This window comes from Bombus affinis, chromosome 9 (assembly GCF_024516045.1).
Source record: "Bombus affinis isolate iyBomAffi1 chromosome 9, iyBomAffi1.2, whole genome shotgun sequence".
In the NCBI taxonomy this organism is placed as follows: Eukaryota; Metazoa; Arthropoda; class Insecta; order Hymenoptera; family Apidae; genus Bombus; species Bombus affinis.
In genome coordinates this window covers 10,989,780-11,011,201 of record NC_066352.1, presented here as the reverse complement: position 1 = coordinate 11,011,201, position 21,422 = coordinate 10,989,780, and the positions used below count along the sequence as shown (strand labels likewise).

General features: G+C 41.1%; 2 protein-coding genes across 4 annotated transcripts in view; both read left to right on the top strand.

Annotated features, from left to right (window-relative positions):
- The window catches only part of LOC126920281 (cell adhesion molecule 2-like), an 85,092-nt gene extending 84,358 nt beyond the window's left edge, over nucleotides 1-734 (top strand). For all 3 annotated transcript variants that reach the window (XR_007711922.1, XR_007711920.1, XR_007711919.1), the window contains one exon: nucleotides 82-734. The gene's annotated coding sequence lies outside the window, so the exon portion shown is untranslated. The remainder of the gene's footprint in view (nucleotides 1-81) is intronic.
- An 8,463-nt stretch (nucleotides 735-9,197) lies between these two features.
- Nucleotides 9,198-12,615, top strand: LOC126920287 (cuticle protein 7-like). Its single transcript, XM_050730408.1, has 3 exons — nucleotides 9,198-10,076; nucleotides 10,462-10,705; nucleotides 12,337-12,615. Exons 1-3 carry the CDS (start codon nucleotides 10,065-10,067, stop codon nucleotides 12,477-12,479), a joined length of 399 nt encoding a protein of 132 aa, XP_050586365.1. The 5' UTR covers nucleotides 9,198-10,064; the 3' UTR covers nucleotides 12,480-12,615.
- The last annotated feature ends 8,807 nt before the right edge of the window (nucleotides 12,616-21,422 follow it).

Genomic DNA, 21,422 nt, shown 5'->3' with positions numbered 1-21,422 from the left:
TAAAATCAAATTTTATTTGTAGTCTAGCAAACAAGATCCATAATTTCTTACGTATTTTATGAAACGTTTTCCTTATTTCAGATTCCTTAAATCTGTTCCAAGCATCAAATATATTATATACAAATACTCGACAGAGGCGAGAAACAAGATAGATGCAGTTTGCTCATTGATCGGAAGGAATTAGGACAAGAACGGTGGTGAAGATCCAGAATTAGAACATCACGAAATAAATGCATCTTCTGCAACATTGGTATATGTAGTTTGTTGTCTCGATGATAAACGAAGACGATTTTTCTATGAAAGAGACAATTAATTATACTATATAAAGACTGTTGTCTTGCCTTGGAAGACCAATGTTCAGATCCATTACGGCACGCTTCTCAAACCAACGATTAAAGAGAGTGTACGTATCGACAAAGTTTCTAGTTCCTGAAAAGTTTGTTTCTCCCAGTTTGTTACGCAGTAGAATCAAGGGGGTCAGGGAAACGCCAATCGACAGGTTAACTGGCCTCAAACAAGATAGCCGATTCGAAGGAAGCAAAGTTAACGCTAGCCGAAGGCGTTCTTTAAAAATTGTCGGTACAATTATATTTAGTAGATCGTGCGGTACACGGATTATACGTCGTGTGAAAAATGCCGGAAGAGCTAGCTGCCTCTAATTGTGATACATAGTAACGGCAGGGAGTGTGGCGGTAGCATGTACTACAGTACTGACAAATAATTCAACCGGGCAGCGGTGTGTTATAAAAGCAATATCGATCGTCCGGCGAACGAATATTGCAAAGGGGGCGTAGAAAAACTGGGTGAAAGAGAAAATGAATCGGACAGGGAAATGCGAGCAGCGGAGTGACAATAAAGCACAAATCATTGTTTTATGAATATTCAGGACCGACCGCGAAAATAACGTCGTTGGAAGAGATCGATCGGCATTTCCTTCCTTCCTTCGTCCTTATGCCGACGTTTCAAGCTCGCCTTATGCAAATGCACCTGCTATGTCACACCCCTTCGCATCTCCTCCGTTTACGTCTCCCTTAACCGCACCTTTCAGCTCCTTCCACTTTCTCGAGAAAATCCTGTCCGACGTCGGAACACGCATGCACGCTCGCGATACTTCGCAATCTTCTTACTAAATGAATCCAGACAGGTTGTCGACTAAAGCTTCGCTGACACAATGCCGACTGAAGTTTATCTCTCTCGGATAACTTAATGTCGATGAACGTCATGATAAGATTGCGTTGCAGGAAATCGCGTTTACATTAAACGAAACATCACGAATGTTAAATTCGAAGGACATTGAAGGTAGATTGATATCGATAGCTTCGGTTCCTTGTAACAAATGGTTGGGCCAATAGACTATGCTGGTAATGCGAACCCGTAACAATTTATTTCGGAGCAACGTGAGTCGATATTCGATGTGTAATATCGATTCTTGATGAAAAAGAAAATCGAGCAAAGAAAAGTGGCAAGTAACGATCTCTTTGTGGCCAGCCGAATCAGACGAAGACCATGCTACGTACATACCTAGTAGCAGCAGGAGGAAAAGGAGGAGAGATGATTGTTGGCTTTTCCTCGATTTATCCGCCGGCTATAGGAAATGAAATTACGAGACTTCGTTGGAAACTTTATAAGAGAGAAAATAGATTTCTAGACCCACGTTCCAAGTGTCATCACATAGTTTTTTCAATTCTCTTCACCCGCAGAAATACGACGTATATATTACACCATTCACCAATGATTGTTCCCGTTTATAAATTACTTCGAGTAATCATTAAACTTTTAATAGAAAATGAGGTGGTTTTGTATAGGTACGATACTGAGTAAAGATTAGTTTTTTATTTTTAAAACAAAAAAGAAAAAAAATTGCAGCAAACTTATTCGCACGTTGTAAATAGCGGGTATTGACGATCAACACTCGTGACTCTCTGTTCCACGCACTTTTATCCTGATTTGGGAGTATATTTATGGTTTGGCGAATTTACACGTTGCGATTTGTTACTGGGTGCGATGGCATAATTCTTTGTTCCGAGAGAGCGCGCATGTAGATAGTGAACGCAGAAACATCCACCACCCGCCATCAAAACATCGAAAAATATATTAAATTAATTCGCAACAAATCTTTGATCAAATTTAATAAGAGAAATATTAGGGGCAAATGATTCCGAAAATTTCCTGTTCGATACTGAATCGTTCGCCGGAGGCAGGAATTAAATGTTCGGTCACATAGAAGTATCGCAGAAAAGACTTTTAGCAGTTTCAAGCCCTCGAAGAGTTTTAAGGTGTTCGGTAGTTGGGAAACCTGCGGGACTCCTAACACTTGCGAAAGTTTCCGGATTTTTCAATCTCGACAAAATTTAAACTGTTCTCCAAGCACCGCCAGTGTAAACGAATCGTTCATTAGGATTGATTTTAGAAAACTTTCAATCGGATTACGCAAAGCAACGATAAAGAGAGGACGGAGCAAAATTCGATGAAGTTAAAAACCTATAATCTTCGAATAATTTATGAGCGACAATGTAGGTCGTTTTTACGTGGTCGTTTGATTAATGATTCTTCAACGATATCGCTCTATCAACAGTAAATTCTTAGGCACGACTTAAAACTACCGCTTTCACGGGGTTATTAATCGACAACAGGTGCAGAATAGAAAGCTTGTTAATATGCTGCGCAATTCCCGTACGAGTCCAAGGATTGGCGCTTAATTTTTCGGTGAAAGTCTCGGGGGATATTCGAAACGATAGATATTTGCTAGGAATTTACAGTCTCTTTGATCGGGAGAGAATCTCGATATCGGAACAGATAAGATCGAAGAATCGATCCCTTTCAGTATCCCTGGAAGCTTCGAACAAACTTACGATATTCCTCGCATCCGCAGAGGTCACAGGTTAGGTAAATAATGCTCCTTATTTTGGACGGTAGCGGATAACCTCAGAAGCTACGAGACTCCATTCCTGTGTCAGCAGATTTTCGACCTGGAAGCTAAAACTGTCTGAGTTTCGGATATGAAATATCGGTGACGGAGCTTAACGTAGAACTCTCACAGCAACCAGGATATCGGATATCGTGCCACAAATGTCAGCCCCTCATTTTCCAAACGAAATCCTTCAAAACTACTTTTCTCGTGAACCGAAACAAACTCGGACAAATTGCCCTATATATACGGTTCGACTATTTTACCACGAACAAAGAGATTGTTAAATAACCAACGGAATTAATGGTTATAAATCAAGAATTTAAAATACCTGGCCGAAAGCAGAAAACGTATGAAACGTACAACGATACAAGAACGGAACGACGAGAGCGTTCCGAATACGAAAGTCAAATGTTTATTTAGCCTTCCCACGGGAAGTGAGTTTTCAGTTTGACCTTGAGCTTTCAATATCAAATATTTATTTAAGGAACTTTAAGTTTTCGACTTGACGTCGAAATTTCAAGGCTAAGCGCTTAGTTATTTGTGCTTTCTACGAGACAAAGTATTCAAACATACATTTCCGTTTTCTTCGTGAAAACCGTAATTATGCTATCATAGTTTGTATTTTCTACCTTGTGTTATATAATTTGTGGCTCCTGTATTCTTTGCTTTCTTTCGCGGATATTTCTTTTCGTCGGTTCATAAAAAAGTAGCAAAAACTTTTTCGATCAAAGTTACATTATACATGACAGGGTATGTTGCGAGGCCGACAGTGACAACTTAGTAACTGTACGTTTTATCATGAAATAGTGTCCAGGAACTTTCTGCTTTTCGCCTTCCTGTTTGTAACGCGGGTAGTTTGTTCGGTTGTATTGGTCCGACGAATACAGTATTTCTCACGGATCTGGTTACGTATTGTTATAAACATTTCTGTATATTTATTACTTTCCTAAGCCTAGTTTAAAGATTAGCCATATTGCAGTAGATATATTGCAATTAATCAGACATTCCGATGACATAGATAATAAGAAAAGAGAAGATTTCGTTATTTACTGTATTGGATTTTCCTGCATAATAAATGAGTAGTTCTCCGCTTTGTAATATTCAGTAATATGGTCGGGAATATTGTTGGGAATATTCTGCAATATTGCCTGTGCTCAGTACACTTTTTGTGATACTTGACAGAGTACAAAAACATGAGATATTAAAATTTATACCTACGAACGGCGTTTAGGTATGGCGATGAAGTACGAGCATGTTAGTTGCAAAGGATAAATACATGTTTCATTATTTTCAATGAGAGAGTTAAACTTGTGAGCGATTTTAATGCTTTTAGTTTTGAAGTAACCCGTATTACGTGAATTACAACTCTTTTTAATTCTAACAGTATTCCATTTGCTTTACCTTTATTTCTTTGAAAGAGGAAGAAAGGTTTGCATTTTTTAAATGAATAAAAATGTCTTTCTGCTCATATCGGGCACATATTATGCGCATAAATTAATTATAAGGAAGTCAGGAGGTGGAGTCAAATTAAATTATGTATACTTTTTCCTCGTATTCGCATAAGCTTGATCCTTTGTCGGCCAGCCTACGCATAGAAATAAACGAATCGGACATCTGCAAAGCAAACGTGTAAGAAGTTCACGCGTGGAAACTAGATTGCATAGAATTAAACTCGATATGAAGGAAGCTGTAACACGAAACTCACGGGATGACTACCAAACGTCAATTTCGACGGCGATCGATCGACGAAGCATCGAGCTTCGAAGCGACTTCTAGCGTTTATACCCTGCAGACCTGCTGGAAACTTGTTCAAAGAGAAGCTGCAACATCATTAAATGGTGCAAGAGAGCGACAATGGCCGTAGCGAGACGATAAAGGTGATCGTACATGGTGCTCTTTCAGTCTTCACCTCCCTTTCTTTCTTTTTGCGGTCGTCGTGAAGAGAAAAGGATGGCAGAGGAGAAGAGGCAGAATCGTTGGATGAAGCGCGTTCGCGGCGAGGGTGAGTATCAATTATACGGGTGCCTCCCGTTAAAGTTTTCCGGAAATTCGCGTAGTAAGTTAAGCCCAGGGACAGTGGAACTCCCTGGAGGGCGAACAATGCCCGGAGGTCGGTCGCTTTTGCATTTGCATATGAATTGGGGGAGCGCCCGACAGCCGTAGGTCGCCACCTCGACTACCACTCGCAGCAGCCGCAGAGCACAACCAGTCAACCTCTCTGCTCGCCTTCTCGTGCAAGCCATCGTGGCCGGGAGCGACGAAAATGAGCGTGTGCTACCATGAGGAGGTGAACAGTTGCCCACTGAATAGTTCGAATTATCCCAATGTTGTCAAACAGATACTTTGTTTAGCGGGTTGTTTCCTTTCCCGTTTGTATGTTGTTCTCGTTCGTTTTTGTTACGTTGTTGTGTCTATGGTTTTGAATTACGCCTGGTTCACGAAGCTAGGATCAAGATCATCGTTTTTCTTGTCACCTGAAATTGTCTTTGGGGAGGAAAAAAGAAAACCGCTCATTCAATATGATTCAGGACTACCAAGAAATTCAATTAGGGGAAATGTAAAGAGTAACGAGTCAGCGAAGATGGAAGAGCGGGTAGATTTATTACTTAGACGCGCGCGTACGTGTGTTTAAACGGAGAAATGTCAACGCCATCGCCCATTGAAATCTGTATAGAATACGATTGTAGAAAGCGTAGAGTAAGAGTTAACGATTCTATGTAGCCTTCAACGTTTACCGGAATGTGTGATAAATTTTATTGCTTGGCAACGGCTGTATTCATCGTTTTGGAACGCCTACTAAAATAGGCGAGTAATACTCCGTTGTAGTAAATACGCAATTTCGAGTGCTAGCTTGTTAGTAGCGAAACATAATATAGCTTTTCGATATATTCTCGCGCGGTACTATCGGAAAACGCAAATTCCCATAAAAAGGAAACACGAAAAGTCAGTACAGTTTTCTAAAAGTTTAATAGGTTACCACGGTTACAAACTTATACCACACGGCAGACTCATCGATTATCGTACTGTGTAATTTTATTCCAACGGCAGGACTGCACGGATAACGTAACCAGCAGAAGGTACGGCTAAGCGCCTTCATGCATATGTACCTTTCGTCAGCTCTCCGAATTGCACCAGCCATGGCGATGCACTTTAAAGACGATACACGCGCGCCTCGAGAGACGAACATCCGCAGAATATGCAGAGAAGAGTTTACCATTCATTATTCGAGCATGGTTCCGTAATATCCGTGGAATCCTGACAGTGATTACGCTAGCGTGCAACTTCCTGTTGTACCGTGTACCGGATGCGCCGGTTTATCGTGTTTTCGGATCGGCCAGAAGAAATGTATTCCAGAGATTGCTTTTTACATGATACGATATTGTAAGATCCACACGATATCTTGCCTCGAGATTGTTCTATTAAGCATTTCGGAAAATTACAATGCGTTCCCTTTTAGTTTTCTTCGAGGAAAACGTGTTCGCCTTAGGGAAGGTAAATTCGAAGCAATTAAGTGCTAACCGCGCAAACAGGGTAACGATGAAAGTAAGTACGAGCGCGAGTGTTTCTTCCGAAACGAAAACCAAACTCCTGGCTCCTTCTGCGGCGTATCGTGGCGAGACCACTGTTTACAACCCGCGATAATCCGAGCCGGGTATTCGTAACTTCAGCGTTGCCATGAAAACCAATTAACCCGGCGACACCAGTGTGACCCAAGCGCCGGCTATCAGCTTGTAATCGGAACGCTTGGAAAATTAGCAAGGACCCGGAAAATGCTTCGGCTCGTTAGCGAAACCGACGCCGTGAGAGGTGTAAACCGAAATGTCCGAACCATACCCACCGGCAAAGATTCGCGTGAGAACGAAACGCTGGAACGCATCCAATTTGTTCCATTACACCTAAAGTACTAGCGGAAATCTTTCACGATTCTTTTTACTCTCTCGTATCAGCCAGTTTCTCTTCGTTTAATTTCCTAATCGTTTATTCGACAGAAAAAGGTTTGTTCTTCGATCTTCCAGAAGAATAATTAACAACATCGATGAAAGAAAAATGTATTGCTGTCATTTTCTGAAACTATGAATATTATATTGAGAAACAACTTCCTTCGGATTTCCCTAAAATCATCCGAAATCAGATGCATTCGTGCAAACACGGTGTATCAAAGTATTCTATGATCGTTGCATCAGAAGTCAGGACGGGTTTATCGAACGTCGTTGAAGCAGTAGCAAGCAGAGGGAGGATGGGATGCACGGTATCTTCGTTGTTTTGGAATTTCAAAGCGCAGATGGAGGTCAAGGAGGAATTCTGGATACCGCGTCCGTCTCAAAGGTACGGAATAGATCGTGACCTATAAACGAATAGAGGTTGTCGACGCCTTGGCAAGCGAGATCTCGGTGAGGATACCGCGTTCCTGATTTCTCGTGAAACCAAAAGAAACAGAGGCAAGAACGTCGACGGAACGAAGAACGAAAAGGAACGACGAAGAGGTTAGTGCACCTTGAAATTCGCGGGCAAACAGAACTATTCGTCTTTCTCTACCTAGAACTATCTGCTTGGAATTTGTTCCGAGGATACTCGAAGCGTAGTCATCATCTCGTGGAGGGTTCGTTACGATCAACTCTTGTGTATGCGACTGGGGATGAAAGAGCGTACCCACCGCGTTATGTAGACAACAGCCACGACGTTAATCTCGGGATTTACCCCTCGGCTTTCAGCCTCCTTCGCTACTATCTGTTCTCGTATAGCGATATTACCTGGTAATAATCATTGGTCTTATACATAGAAGAGAACATCCGCTCGCACACAACATAGCTAGGCTTCTACTTTCGATTCTCCTCTGTTTCGTTTCCGTCTCTTTCTTCACGATGTGCACATTTTACCGTGCAACTGCATGCCATGGTGCGCTCACAAGACAAAGGGTTCGTGCATCTGGAAGATGGTTAGGTACTTGCGCTTTCCAGCGCAATGCTGATCGCGTGACTCCACGTTGAGGCAGAGAATCACAGACTGCTTTACGACAGGAGGTCTTTAAATTGTTTGGCGATCGATCGATTTCGAATATTAATTAATATTGACTTTCCTGTGGAAGATAGGGATCGAGAACCATCGATGAGTACACGCTTGAAGAAAATTGAGCCTTTAGATAGACCTCGTTTAATTAAAATAGATCGGTTATATATGAAAAGTTTTAAGTGGAGGGTCGGCAAAGTCATCGAGCCTTCTGATCTCGATAAATTCTTTAATAGAATTCTCCCCTGATAAATAAGTAAAGAAAACCCGCGCGCAATACGCATGAACATCGTTGAAGCTGGAAATAAATAAGGTGGAAGTAAGGAATATCTGGAAATATACCTATCGCTCATAGAACGCTGTGATTTATTGTGTTAGCTGTGCCAATTTCTCGTTTGAGAACATAGGCAGGGAGCTGTATTCCAAGAGCTCGTCTCGTGGGATTGAAATATGAATACGATTCTAGCATCACGTGTTTGCGCGTGTAGTAGGAATTCAGAGGCACGTACGCGTCATATGTAGCATAAGACATGATCCAATGAAATTGACAGCTAAGCATCGTGTTTCACCAATAAAAAAAATTCTACGAGTTTCGACACACCGACGAATTACACGAAAATGAGTAATTAACCATCGTATGCAACGCAGCTCGAGTCGAAACTTGCCATCAAAATTACCTCAAAATTTAATGTTTACTCAATTATCGAAAATAGTCGAACATAGTCAAAGGCTATGATACCTTGTTAAACGTGATAGTACTGTTAAGTTGTAAACTGAAAAATAATAATCAAGGGAAAGAAAATTACCGTGTCGACGAAGCGATATCGAAGCAAAGTAAACCGTTGCTGCCTCTTGAGTCGGTTCGTTCGTTTTATATCGCTAGAGTGTCGTCGGCAAATCTTATTTAAGGCAGATTTATCGCTGGCCCAACCCTGAGATCGAGCTATGATATTACGCTGGACTCGGATGCGCTATTCACATCGCGACTCTTCGGCTCAAAAAGTGTCATAACTCAAAAGCCGAGCGCCTCTTCGAGCACTTCCGCCGCTCCAGCACATCGTGTGCCAAAATCCATCCTCTTCTCATCTCTCTGTCCCGTTTCTCCGTCGGCGAGAATCATCTCACTCCACGACAGACCAGATAGAATTCTGTAGTTTTTGTTAATAACGTAAGGATCGCTTACGGAAATAAAAAAATTCCCCTGCTTCCTGTGAACGTTATTTCTTCGAACTCTAATGCATTGACCACGAGTTTTTTGGGTAACGATATAACCCGTCGAACATGAGAACGGTAACTTTTTTGTTCGTGGATTTTGGCGTTAGTCTTCGAGAGTCGTAAAAGCTGTATCTTGGAACTTACTCCGCAGATATTTCGCCATACGAAGAATCTCGATTAACTCGAAACTTCTTTATCCTGATATACATTAAAAATAGAGATTTACCTGTATCTTTGCTGTAGTAAACCGAACTCGATTTGTGGTTCTATGTTGACGATTACGTTGAAACGTGTCTCGAATAAAGCCATGCTAGTCCGCGTATTTAAGAGGATGCATAATACGAAAGCACACGGAACCGATGGAGAAGCAGCTTCCGGAGCGCGACGTTGAGTTACGATATAATCGCATTTCTATACAATCTTGATGTAAGATGGAGTTTCAGCCGAAATGGAGCATGCGATCGCGGCAGAGAGCTGTTTCCACGAAGAAAGTCGTAAGGCAAACTCGTAACGCAATCTGTAGGATCTATCGTGCATGACGAGCAGGCGATGCCATGATCGATACGCGTGTGTCGCCTGGTTGAAGAAACAAATGCCTTTTGCCGGAGTTTCATTTTTTCGTACTCTTTCCCAACGAATTCCATTAGTGCGACCGGATTGGCTAATGTGCGCTCGAGCGAGCATCGAGCGACGCTTTTTGCGGCCACGGCCCGCTTGAATAATTGTGTTTTGCAACGTCTGCAGCGACAAAGTTCCGGGCATGGATCCAAAGAAGAATTAAGCTGAGGGAAACTTTTAAAGTGGACCTATAAAAGGAACAATATCATCGGACCGACCTATTCAGTTTTCGAACGATCGCGGAGGAATCGTATCGATCGTTCGATCTATTCTATCTGTTTACCGGAGTATAGCACGACCATTCGACAGTGATATGGCTTTTAAAGTGAGTGTGCATCGCGTGATTGACCATTCTTCATTTTTGTCTAATCGTGATAGGCAAACCCGGAATTGTGAAGTGGCGCTACCGATCAATCGTTTCGTACCATTTAATTATAGGTCGGGACGCTGGTACGCTAACAGAATTGTCCAGTCCTAGCCTACCGAAACTTCTATCGATTCCTCGTGACATTGGTTAATCACTTTGTAAATTGGAAATTCTTTCCAATATGGGAACGTTTCGTTCTTTCCGAGCATTTTCAAAATAATTCCTTTTCCACGCTTTGTTGAAATAGAACATGAACTGTATAGTGCCTTCACTCGATTTTCAATAAGAGAAAAAACAAATATTTTTGCATATAACTGATGCAAAATTAATTGTTTTCCAACAGATTTCTTTAACGGCAATTCTGATGCTGTTGGTTCTATTTCACGAGAGAGCCGACGCGGGCGGTCACGCGCACTCTTTTCAACATTTCCACGGACCCGTGATAGGCAATGCTCGAGAGGTGACTTGGAAAGACAAGCACGGTCACCACGATCACGATTACGTGGCACATCCGCACTACGAGTTCTCATACGGCGTCGAGGACCATCATACCGGCGATTATCATGGCCAAAAGGAGCATAGAGACGGTACGTCAAGCATAATATGGAAGAAAATTAATCTCTTTCGCCGTTGAAAGAACACTTGCGACCTGTACGCACAGTGAACGCAAAAAATAGTAATATAATCAAGTTATACCAAGTTACGTAGCGATAAATTGCGATGCAACGGCGAGAGGCAAGTCAACGAACGTATAACAAGCGGTAGAACGAATAGAGAAGCAAAAATAAAAGTGGTAACGCGATCTTTGACCGTGCGATGGAAATATCGAAAGAGACGTTTCGAAGCATCGCATTTTGTTTCCAAGCTGAAGTTTTCCCTCCGGTGTTCGTCCATGGAAAATTCTAGAATCCTTAGGTCGCGTATTTTAATTAGTTTACTGCGATTCGAAAAGCGTCCCGAGCTCATAGAACGCTTTGGAAAGTCGTCTTCGTTTGCACACTCTTTTGAACTCGAGAGTTTGTCAAGTTTTCTAACATCCACGACTTCTTCCACTTTCGTTTCTACGTAATCGGCCTAATTAAAGCCAGACGGTGGCCTACATTAATGACCCTCGAATGTCGAAAAGTCGAGGAGCTTGTTTCCAGCAGATAGTTTAATAGGTACCGAGCAGAGACACTGTCGAGTGACTTCGAGTGATTCTTAAATTCGGTGCGACGAAAAATTGATGAGAATATTTCCAACGTACATATATTTCGATACGTAGAAAATCGAAATATTTGTTTAACGATACGCACAAGAAAGCGACAAGTTTCCTCTTTCAGCGTATCTTCTTGGTACGACATGTCTTTAAAGTTTCTATGGTTTACGAATCTGTCATTAAGTAAACGCGGTCCTCTAATAGAGTTAACAAGATGGTAACATTATACGAGAGAAGTAATTACTTATCACGGATCTTGATTCTCAAGGCAACGTCTCTTAGTTTAATCATACTTGATTGCAGTACCACGTAAGGATTCATTCAGAGAGCTTTCAGGATCACTCGGCTGGAATACTCAAAGAAGAATATCAATATCGCGAGTTTGACGCTCCCGATCCCATCGCGACGGGAAGCACACGTGGCTTCATTAATTATTTGCAGAGAAGGGAATTTACGTTGAAAATAATCCGCGATACGATGTTACTGCTAACGAACCTATTCCGTTTTCACTTTGCCATATTAATTCGCTAACTAGCTAGACCTCAACTACGAATGATATCTCTGCGTGAGTTTGACATCTTTGTACTCTAGATACGCGCCTTAATGTTTCACAGGCAAATTTAAAGACAATACAACGAAACGGATGCGTCGAAGCGAAGTAATTCCAGCAACCAAAGATAACTGTGATAACTGTTAAGTAGCTCGATAATTCTCTCGTACTCAGCGTTCTTGCCATGCTTCTCGAGGAGCATTAAAATATTCACATTCCCTCGAGGGAATCGATTTTTCTTCTCGCTGGTGTCTTGTGTTTACATAAATTGTAATTAACCTTCTTGAAAGAATTAATTCTTCAGCTACTTTTACTCGAGAATAAACGAAAACTAATTTTCCATTTACTCGCTTTGGCAGTAGAGAGAACAGGCCGCGGGCGGTTGAGCGTAAAATTATTTATCGACTCTCACTACATGATATCTACTCGTTTGCATCCGATAATCATATTTTTTTGCTGGTGCTTTACAGGTAAAGAAGTAGTCGGTGAATACACAATAAAAGAGCCCGGCGGAAATATTAGAACGGTGAAATATCGCGCTGGAAAGGATGGATTTTTCGCTCACGTTCTTAACAGCAACGGTAACGACCACGACGTAGGACACCACCATTAAACGAAACGTTGTTTCATTCATTACCAAAGATTTCTTGTTACGTTGCGATTGTTGTTGTTATGCAACGTTGATTGTTTCGTTTTTTTGTTGTTGCACTGATTAAAAAAAGAGAGAGAGAAAAAAAGGTAAATCGAAACAGTTGCTAGTTTAATTTGTTCCAAATCACTTCCCCAATTAGCACCGGGAGGGTCCGATCGCAGAAATTCGGAGGCCGAATCGAAAACCGATGTGTGCGGAAACCAGTGAACGGTACTGTGATTCCACGGCGACCGATGTTTTTAACGGAAGTGACGTTTACTGATTGACAATCCGATCGTCACGGACATATGGATCTCCCCTGTGATTACGTATCTAGGCTTACCAGAAACAACGATCTGCTGCGATGGTTTCGCGTGCAAATCGATCGAACGCTTTTGGAAATTAATGAGTCTCTTGACTTCAGATACTATTACACCGTTACGATATACGATTAGTTTAATCAAACTAAAATTGAAAGAAAACGTTATTTTTTTTTCATATAAGTTTCGTGTAAAATATATTTTTGTAGAAAATTGAATGGTGTTTCTAAAAGGACAAAGTAGCGAAAATAACATCTAATTGTGGTTAAAGTCGTAGAACGGATTGACTTAGTTTGAAATACCACACATTAGCGACACGCGAAGTTAAATGCAGTAAATCGATTCGCAAGCAGCTGAATGAAACGCACTTAATTGCGTTTAAACACAATGCCTTTCGGCAACAATGTGTTTCGACTACATACATATGTTTGCGTACACGTTGTCACTGGCGGCGCACTAATTTCGTTCGTGAAAAACGATTGTGCCGTCCATCACGTTAGGATGAAATACGCGGCAAAAGAATTGCCGGAAGCTCTTACTATCGAACGAGTTCTCTCAATTTTTGTATTCAATGTTTTCCGACACAGAGGACGGCTACATATCCTCGTAAAAGAACCGGTTATGATGACTGCAACATGCGTTTTTCATAGTTTTCGCGGCTGCTGCGTGTCGCGTGCGTTCTCGTACTTAACATTTCCCGTACAGCGTTAATTAGATTACGTTTTGTGTAAATCCATCAGGCGGAACAACAATAATCTAGAACAGAGCAATAAAAATGTTTCTGCATAAATTGGCAATGGTCGATCGACGAAGGAACAATCTACGACGTAACTACACTCTGATATTCCTGATACATAGAAAGGTTGCTATTCAGCAGTGTAAGAATATTATCAACGTATTATTTTCTTATTATTAACATGTATTTTGCTCTATTTAGATCTTCCAATGGTGAAAGACGATGATAAAAATATAATGGACGTTTCTGAAATAGTAAAACATTTTCTTCTAATTATAAAGAGAAGAAGAGATTATGCAAATTCAATGTCGTTCGCTCTTTGAAGAGACAAAGTTACGAACAACTACGACGCTCATTGTGTTTCTGACTTTAGTCCCCGACTCTTGTTCTTCGTTTCAAAGTAACAAACAACTTTGTTATAATCTTTAAGATCCCAATTGCAATTGCAGTGTACGTTGGCTTCCGGAATCCTTAAATGATATCTTCGTTAATGAAAGGGATGATGGTAGAAATTGATATATATCTTCAAAACTGCTGCGCCATTGAGCAATTTCTTTGGTGCAATTAACAGAAAGCTTACCATTGCAATTAGTAGGGGATTACCGAAACGTTTGAGGAATACTCTGTATTGCTCGCAAACATACGCGTTTCGTTGATGCAACTCCCAACCTCTTTCGGTAGACAATGATATTATATCCCGCGAACGTGGTTATACTATAGAATACTAAAGGGGACGGATAATCTTACACCGGCATGGAGAAAGTCGGGAATTAACGTAAACTAAAAAATGTACGATCCTTGCTATTCAGCAAATTAAGAAACATGGATATAATAATCGTGGATGAAACCACTCGAGCTAATAAACGAATAATATTAATTTAATGATAAATCGCGTCGACAAAGTAACAATGAGATAATAGCGTTGTGACGATATTGTGGTGAAACAGCGATTCGTCGAATTAATTATTCATGCTGACTTAAACGTTATCCGATGTTACGTTGTAATTACGTCAAATGTCTCGTTTTCTCGTCACAAAGAATCCACGTTATAAAAGCAAAGAATATAAATTATGATCAAAAGGACGGGAATATTTTTGTCGTAATTTTTAGTTGAAATTTCTCTATTTGTTCGTTGGAATCGCGTCGCAATATTCCTATGATTTCAATAAACGCCCGACAAGATTAATGGACAATTGTTATCGGTAATTAATAGTGTTCATCCGTATTTGACGGTCTATTGAAATTAGTTATCATTGTTCCCCTGTTCTTTGTTTTATCGCTCCTTCGTGCACGGAATTTTCTTTGTTAAGGTATTCCGGAAAGCAAAGTTACCGAACAATTTTCAGTGGACTTTCTCGGACCAAGTAGAAAACCAATGAGATGGAAAACAGAAGAGAATGAATAGAATAAATATTCCTTGCATGTTGCGCTCTTACGAATCACTGTAATTGATTATCAGAGAAATCAATTTCTTCCGCCTCGTCAGAAACATAGCTGATATGAGCGTCAGTGTTTGTTCGGATTTTATTTAATTGTACATTTTAGCAGCTTTCCTTATGCAATTCGAATATCGTAATCTAAAAACAGTTTTTTCAATTTTATTTTATTTTAAAACTTGGTTACACTAGTTTGTCGAAGCAAACTCAACATGTTTTCGGAAAGAAGGAGAAAAAGAACGCTTGTCCTTTCGTCAAGATACCAGCCGCCTCGAGCTTCCCAAGAGGCAGTGAAATATTCGATATCAGCAAATGATGCAACCGATCAAGAATCTTTCACGACATGCCCCTGTATACTTCGCGTAACCTGTAAATCTTGCTTTTACATACGGATGAGCATTCACTTGAGAAGCGGAATACAAATTACCATAGAAACGGATGTTAGGAATTCATCGCACACGTTCGTAATTTATATTTTGCACCGGCTGATTCGAATCTTCGTTGAAAACTGGCTGATGACGGTAGCGCTTTACCCGTTGTTTCGTCTAACAAAAGGAAAAATTAAAATCAAAATATTCAGCTAGGCAAATTTATTCAGAAATACACCGCTCTTTCATTTAAATTACGAGATAATTCGTAGGGCAAGGTATTGTGTTCTTCTCTTTCATACGAGTCGCCGTAAAATTCGAACTTCATTCCAAGTTATTGTGTCGTGGTTTCTTCCAAGTTTAAAGCCCTCTTGATTTAGCGATTCTTTAGTTTTTCGAGCACGGCCGAGAAACAGCGGAATGAAGATTTGTTTGTAAAGGAATGAAACGCTTTACTGTTCTCGCTTCACGCGGTATGTTCGTACTATGAATCTTACACAAGTAAGCTACCCCTTCGTTGTCCATAATTCCTCTTCATCTCGCCCTAACTTCTTTACTAATTCCGTTTCTTCTATCTTACATTTTCGACGTACGTCGCGTTTTGTAAAACGCAACGAAAGGAAATAAGGGAGGAAAAGATATAAGAACGTCATACAACAGTGCGAAACAGCGCGCCGTAAAGTTTAGACGCGCGTTTCGCTCGTCAAATACCAGCATAGCTTTGAATGATCCAAGGAAGTACGACTTTCCCTTCAACTTCCGCTTTGTGAAGTTTTTTAAATTGTACCTTCTTCACTTTTTGCCACCAACAACCCACATACGAAAGTTTGATCTGAAATTTCTAAATGTCTTATCGCGAACGGTATCCTACACAAATGGCAAGTGCATAAACTTCTCGAAATAAAAATACTAATGGAACAACAGAGATAACGTACAGAAAGAGAAAGAAAAAGGAAGAGCACAACAGCGACTAGAACACAGTGGAAGAGTTAACAACTCGAAGAAAAAACATCCGGTCTATTTCATTTTTTAGGCGGAAACAAAGTAGAATTTTACCGAGCTAATTAACCGACAATCACAGGCTCAAGTCGCGCAACGCAAACAGAGCAGGCCCTTAAATCCGTGCTTGGCTACGTGAAACTGATTAATTTTAGCATTTCATTAAAAACTTCTATTCGACTGTCGCGTCGTGCGAAGAGACGAAACAAAAGCCTCGTTGCGAACATAAATATCGTCCTTCTAAACCTACATAGTTCCGTGTGAGCAGAACAAATTTTCATATTTCAAAAATGGCTTGAAACATCACCTGCGTGAAACAGACGGCATAGTTGCATATTCATTACTGTTTCGTCTATGTTTTTTTACACGTTTTACACGTTTTATGGATGTTCTTTCATTCGACGTTTCAACAGCACTGGTAGTTAAAATTCAAACACAAAGACCTGAAGCTTTTATGGTCTAACAATGTTGACCAATGTTGGCTAAGGTATTACATTACACGAGATAAAAGTACGGACGACGTAGCAAAATATTCCCTACCATTCGGCAACTCCATTATTCCTGTATCGTATCCATTTCCTTTTACATGATTTCTGTTACTTCTACATCGTAAAAATAGAAACAATAGAACCATTATAATTGCCAAAATTCCATTATCTCCAATGAAATTATGAAAACGAATTTATGGTTAATCGACATACTGTAATTACGATACAGCTAACGTGTAAGGTCTAATTAAACGTTTCGATGTATGCAATGTGTGTACGTCGATAGCTGCGAATCGTTCGTATTTCGTTCTCATACGTCAGGCATAATTATAGAAATGATAAAAGAAGAAGTCATTAAGATAAGTGGCGAGCTTAATGAGCGCCGGCGAAAGTTGAATTGATCGAATTGCTCGTGACAGGACGTGGCCCGTGATAACGAGCGCCACTAGAGATATCGCGTGGGATCGAATTTCCTAGGAATTGTATATATATAGTATATCAAGATCCAGCGCGCGAAGCTCGAAATATCGTTCCCGCTAATTGTCGGTTACTCTTTGGTACACGAACGGGTCAGTTCTAAATAAATTATGGCGGAACAGACGGAAAATCGATTCGGCTGGAGCGAAAGCTCATCGTTCGGATTCGGCTTCACAACCCTGTAGCTTGCCGTTTGCCGATTGATGGCTGCTTCTTCTGTAGCGTTTCGTCAGCCACGAGAAACGAAAGCGTCGCGAATAGACGGAATTGGATTCCGGTGTAGTGATTGCAAATGCGACTACACCCGCATCCTTGTGATGCTGTCGTGTTTCCCTGGTATTCACAGGGCACCTCGATTTTCAACTTATCGATCCGATTCGCTGGCGGGTTTAATTTTCTTCCAGCGTCATGCTTCTTCCTTCGCCTTGGCGTGCACCGCTGTCCAAGTACCCCATAAATATGTTACAGCTACACGGTCAAACACGTTTTTTCCCTGCTGACAGCCGTTCATTGATATTTCCGTGAGAAAGTCTAGCCTCGACGAGTACATTCACCGCTCACGATAATCTTCGTGCAACTGAGTTTCTACAAATAGGACGAGGAAGAATTTCAGAGCATGCGTTTCATTGCACTCTGTTAGGATTGCTTAATTATTATCTTCTTCTCTTCTTTTTTTATATGTGGGGAGATCCTCATGTAAACCTCGCCGCTCTTTTGGGAAGCGGCGGGGTAGTGTCGGACTTCACCGACTAAAACCCCGCGGTGGTCGGCTTGACGCTCAACAGGGGTGCCTCGGAACCAAGAAAAGGCAAGAAAAATAAACCAACAAAGACGGAGTTGATTAATTACGCTAGATTATTATCTAGTCGCAGTTTGTTTCGGCGATAGCGCGCCAAGAATAACCGAGGAACACACTTACCGAAAGAATAACTCGATACTGTTGGTTAAATCGGAAAACCAGGTCGACAGAAATACATGTGTTACTTTCGAAATTACGCTTTCACATAATTTTAAACCGGGTCAAGTTGGAACGGGGTATACGGTTCACATGCAGAGGTTCGTGCGTGGCTGTTTACTCAAGATTTTCGGGCCGGTCGGTTCGCCAGAAAGTTTGCTCGCGTTGCAATATTTCTGGTAACGTTTGCACGAGCCGGCCGCCAAGGAACCAAGAACGGAGTCCACTTTGGAAAATTACTCGTAGATCATAAGAATTGTTCGACCATAAACCACCTATATGGTCACGTCATAGGGCCGAATAAAATAAGAAACGTTCCATCTGTTTCTACAGTTTTTACCCGAAATTGGCATTGCAGCAGAGATCGAAGTCACTGTATCTCTCAGATACATCGAAAACTGTGACAGAACTTTTGGCACCTCTTTGTCATTAAAGAATGGATCCGATATTCTATATTCTCTCGTCTTTAAGCGTCAGACATTCTTCCAATAATTGAAAATAACGCGTAAAATCTACTGGAAAAGTAAGCTTCAGAATTTTTGAAACGTTATTTCGGCTCCGTAGTCGGAAATGGAGTTGATCTCTGCTCTTGATGGTACTGAGAAAGAAGCCCGATGTAAGAAATTTCATCGCCTTCCGACGGATAACCGACAAAGTTGGACCTAAAGTCTATAGCGATATAAAAGAAACGCAAAACGAAGGAATGGGTGTATGAAGGGACTACGCGGAACGAACGATGGGATCGAAGTTCGATCGCGAAGATTAAACGAGGATCGAAAGGAAGCCGGAAGCAAGACGAGGGTGCAAGTCTGCCCGCAAAGTGAAACAAATTGCCGCGAACGAGCCCCGATTCGTCGACACAGTCGTTGATCCTTCCCTTAATTCCGTCATAGAAAATCCGGCAAGATTTTAAAGTCGATCTTCGATTCCTCTTCAACTTTCGGATAATCTTCTTGCGTTCATTCGAGTACCGGTGAATTGTCGAATTTCGTCTTTGAGAACCGCAATTTTCTACTTGATATGCTTTGCCGTAGCAATGGTCGAAGGATATGATTTAAACGCTAAACGCTAAAACGGTCACGTCCTGCAATAACGGCCAGTATCAAAAATCTTGATCGCGAGAACAGCTTAATTCTCACTTTTTCGCTGCGTTTCCAGCAAAAACCTCTGGAAAGGCAATTAAAAGTTCCAAGCTGTTTACCGGCGAGCGAGCAAAAGCCGTGAACAGGTAAACAGAGAATTAAAGTTTCCGAAACGAAACGGGTTCGCCGGCTAGTGCTTAACGAGGACTCACGAAATGCGTCTTTTTAAAAATCCCGTAATTATGAAAACCTTCGTTATAAACTCCACCGACCAATCGTAAAATTTTAATGGTGCCACTTGGATCTTTACTCTTATTAATTTGATTTCACGCGTATAATTATCGCGGGAATAACGGCGCTGGCGGCGGCGCGTCGCTGTATATAAATGAGAAGCTTTATGCACGACATCGATCGGGTTCCAAAAACAGAGAGATATAGTTCAGCACAGTGAACAGATTCCGCGTTATAACGCTTTAAAAGTATTTCCCTAGTTTTCTCTTATCGTCGGATGCCAGACCGTCATTTACGTTCACGGACATCGAATTTTAAACATCGTTATCAAGTCTCTTCCTTCAGTTACTTCGTGTTATTATAGAGTCACAACGTTTAATTGCTTCTTCGCGTGTTCGTTTCTATTCGATGAAACGATGAAACCATCGACGAGTTCGTTCCTACAATATTGATAGGTCGTTTGGCAATCGCGCCGAACTTATTTGCAGCAAGATTTTTTGCACGGTGTCCAACCCCGATAACGATCGGATAATGCACCATCCGTGGCAGAGAATCGAATCTAGAATCGGAAGTTTGAGATCTTAATCTACTTTTAATATCCTGCGTCTGAGAGGTCTCCCGTAGCTCAATGATCGCGGATCAACGCCAAGGAATGGAAAAGTTTGCTCGTTCGACTGGTGAACCGAGAGATACCGGTCGTTCATTTTCTCACGGAGATTGCAATGGAAAAGAAAAGAATACCCATCGATGGAAACCGAAGCTAACTACCCCGAGATCCTGGCCATCCATAGGGTCAAAGAGAAATGTCACGGAGGTGAATCTTGTCGAAACTCCAGACATCGTACCATTCCGTTTTCAACTCTGTCAAGATCAGGGAAATTCATCAATCTTTGTACGGACAATCCTTGTCGCGGCTTAATCTGCAAACGTATGTATCTCTCGTCACGTCTGACACGTTCTACTTTCTAACGAATAAAGTTCGATTCAATTGCGTTCCGATCGATTTTCCACGAATCTTATTAAACGATTATTTGTCTTCCAACATGATCGTTCTCGTGATATCGGCCGGATCATTTCTCCATCGTTAATAAAATGTCGAGCGTAACTAATACGCAATTAATACCCGGCACAGACCGAGCTATCGATGATTCAATGATTAGAAGTAGCTTCAACTAATTACACGCGTATCGCCCCGACCCTACGATTAATCATTAATTATCCTGGCTAATGAATTTCACGCAAATAAATACGATAACGTAGCGAAAAGTTTGATCTATGGCCACAAAATACGGAAATAGTCGTACCGATGCTTCCAGTCGAACGATAAATTCAGAACTCCGAGATTAAATATATATATCTTCTTCAATCAAGAGGCAAACACCTGTTTCAGAATAAACATTTATTACTTTCATTAACCCTATCGTCGTTTCGCTCGCGTTTACGATAAATTTTTGTGACTTGGTCCGTCATTCGTGCGTGTATGTGGGTCGAATGAACGTGATTTCTCTTTCGCCAAGCTAAAAAAGCTTGGTGCATATTAAAGTACATCGTGGCCAACTGGAAATCATAAATCAAAGATTATGTCTAAACCGCGTGCATTTTAAATAGCAATTAAATGTTTTTCCGCCACGTAGAAAATTTAATACATCTTCGTTCTAATTACTTTCCCTTCAGAGTGCTACTTACGCGCTCTTGCGCGTGGTTGCAACAACGCTTCAACATTTTCCCAACATTTTCTCTCTACATTTTTAGTTTTTTCTTCTGCATAGATTTTTTTGTTCCTTTGAAATTTGGTTGACCGCTGTAATAATTTTCGTCAGATCCCGTGCTGGT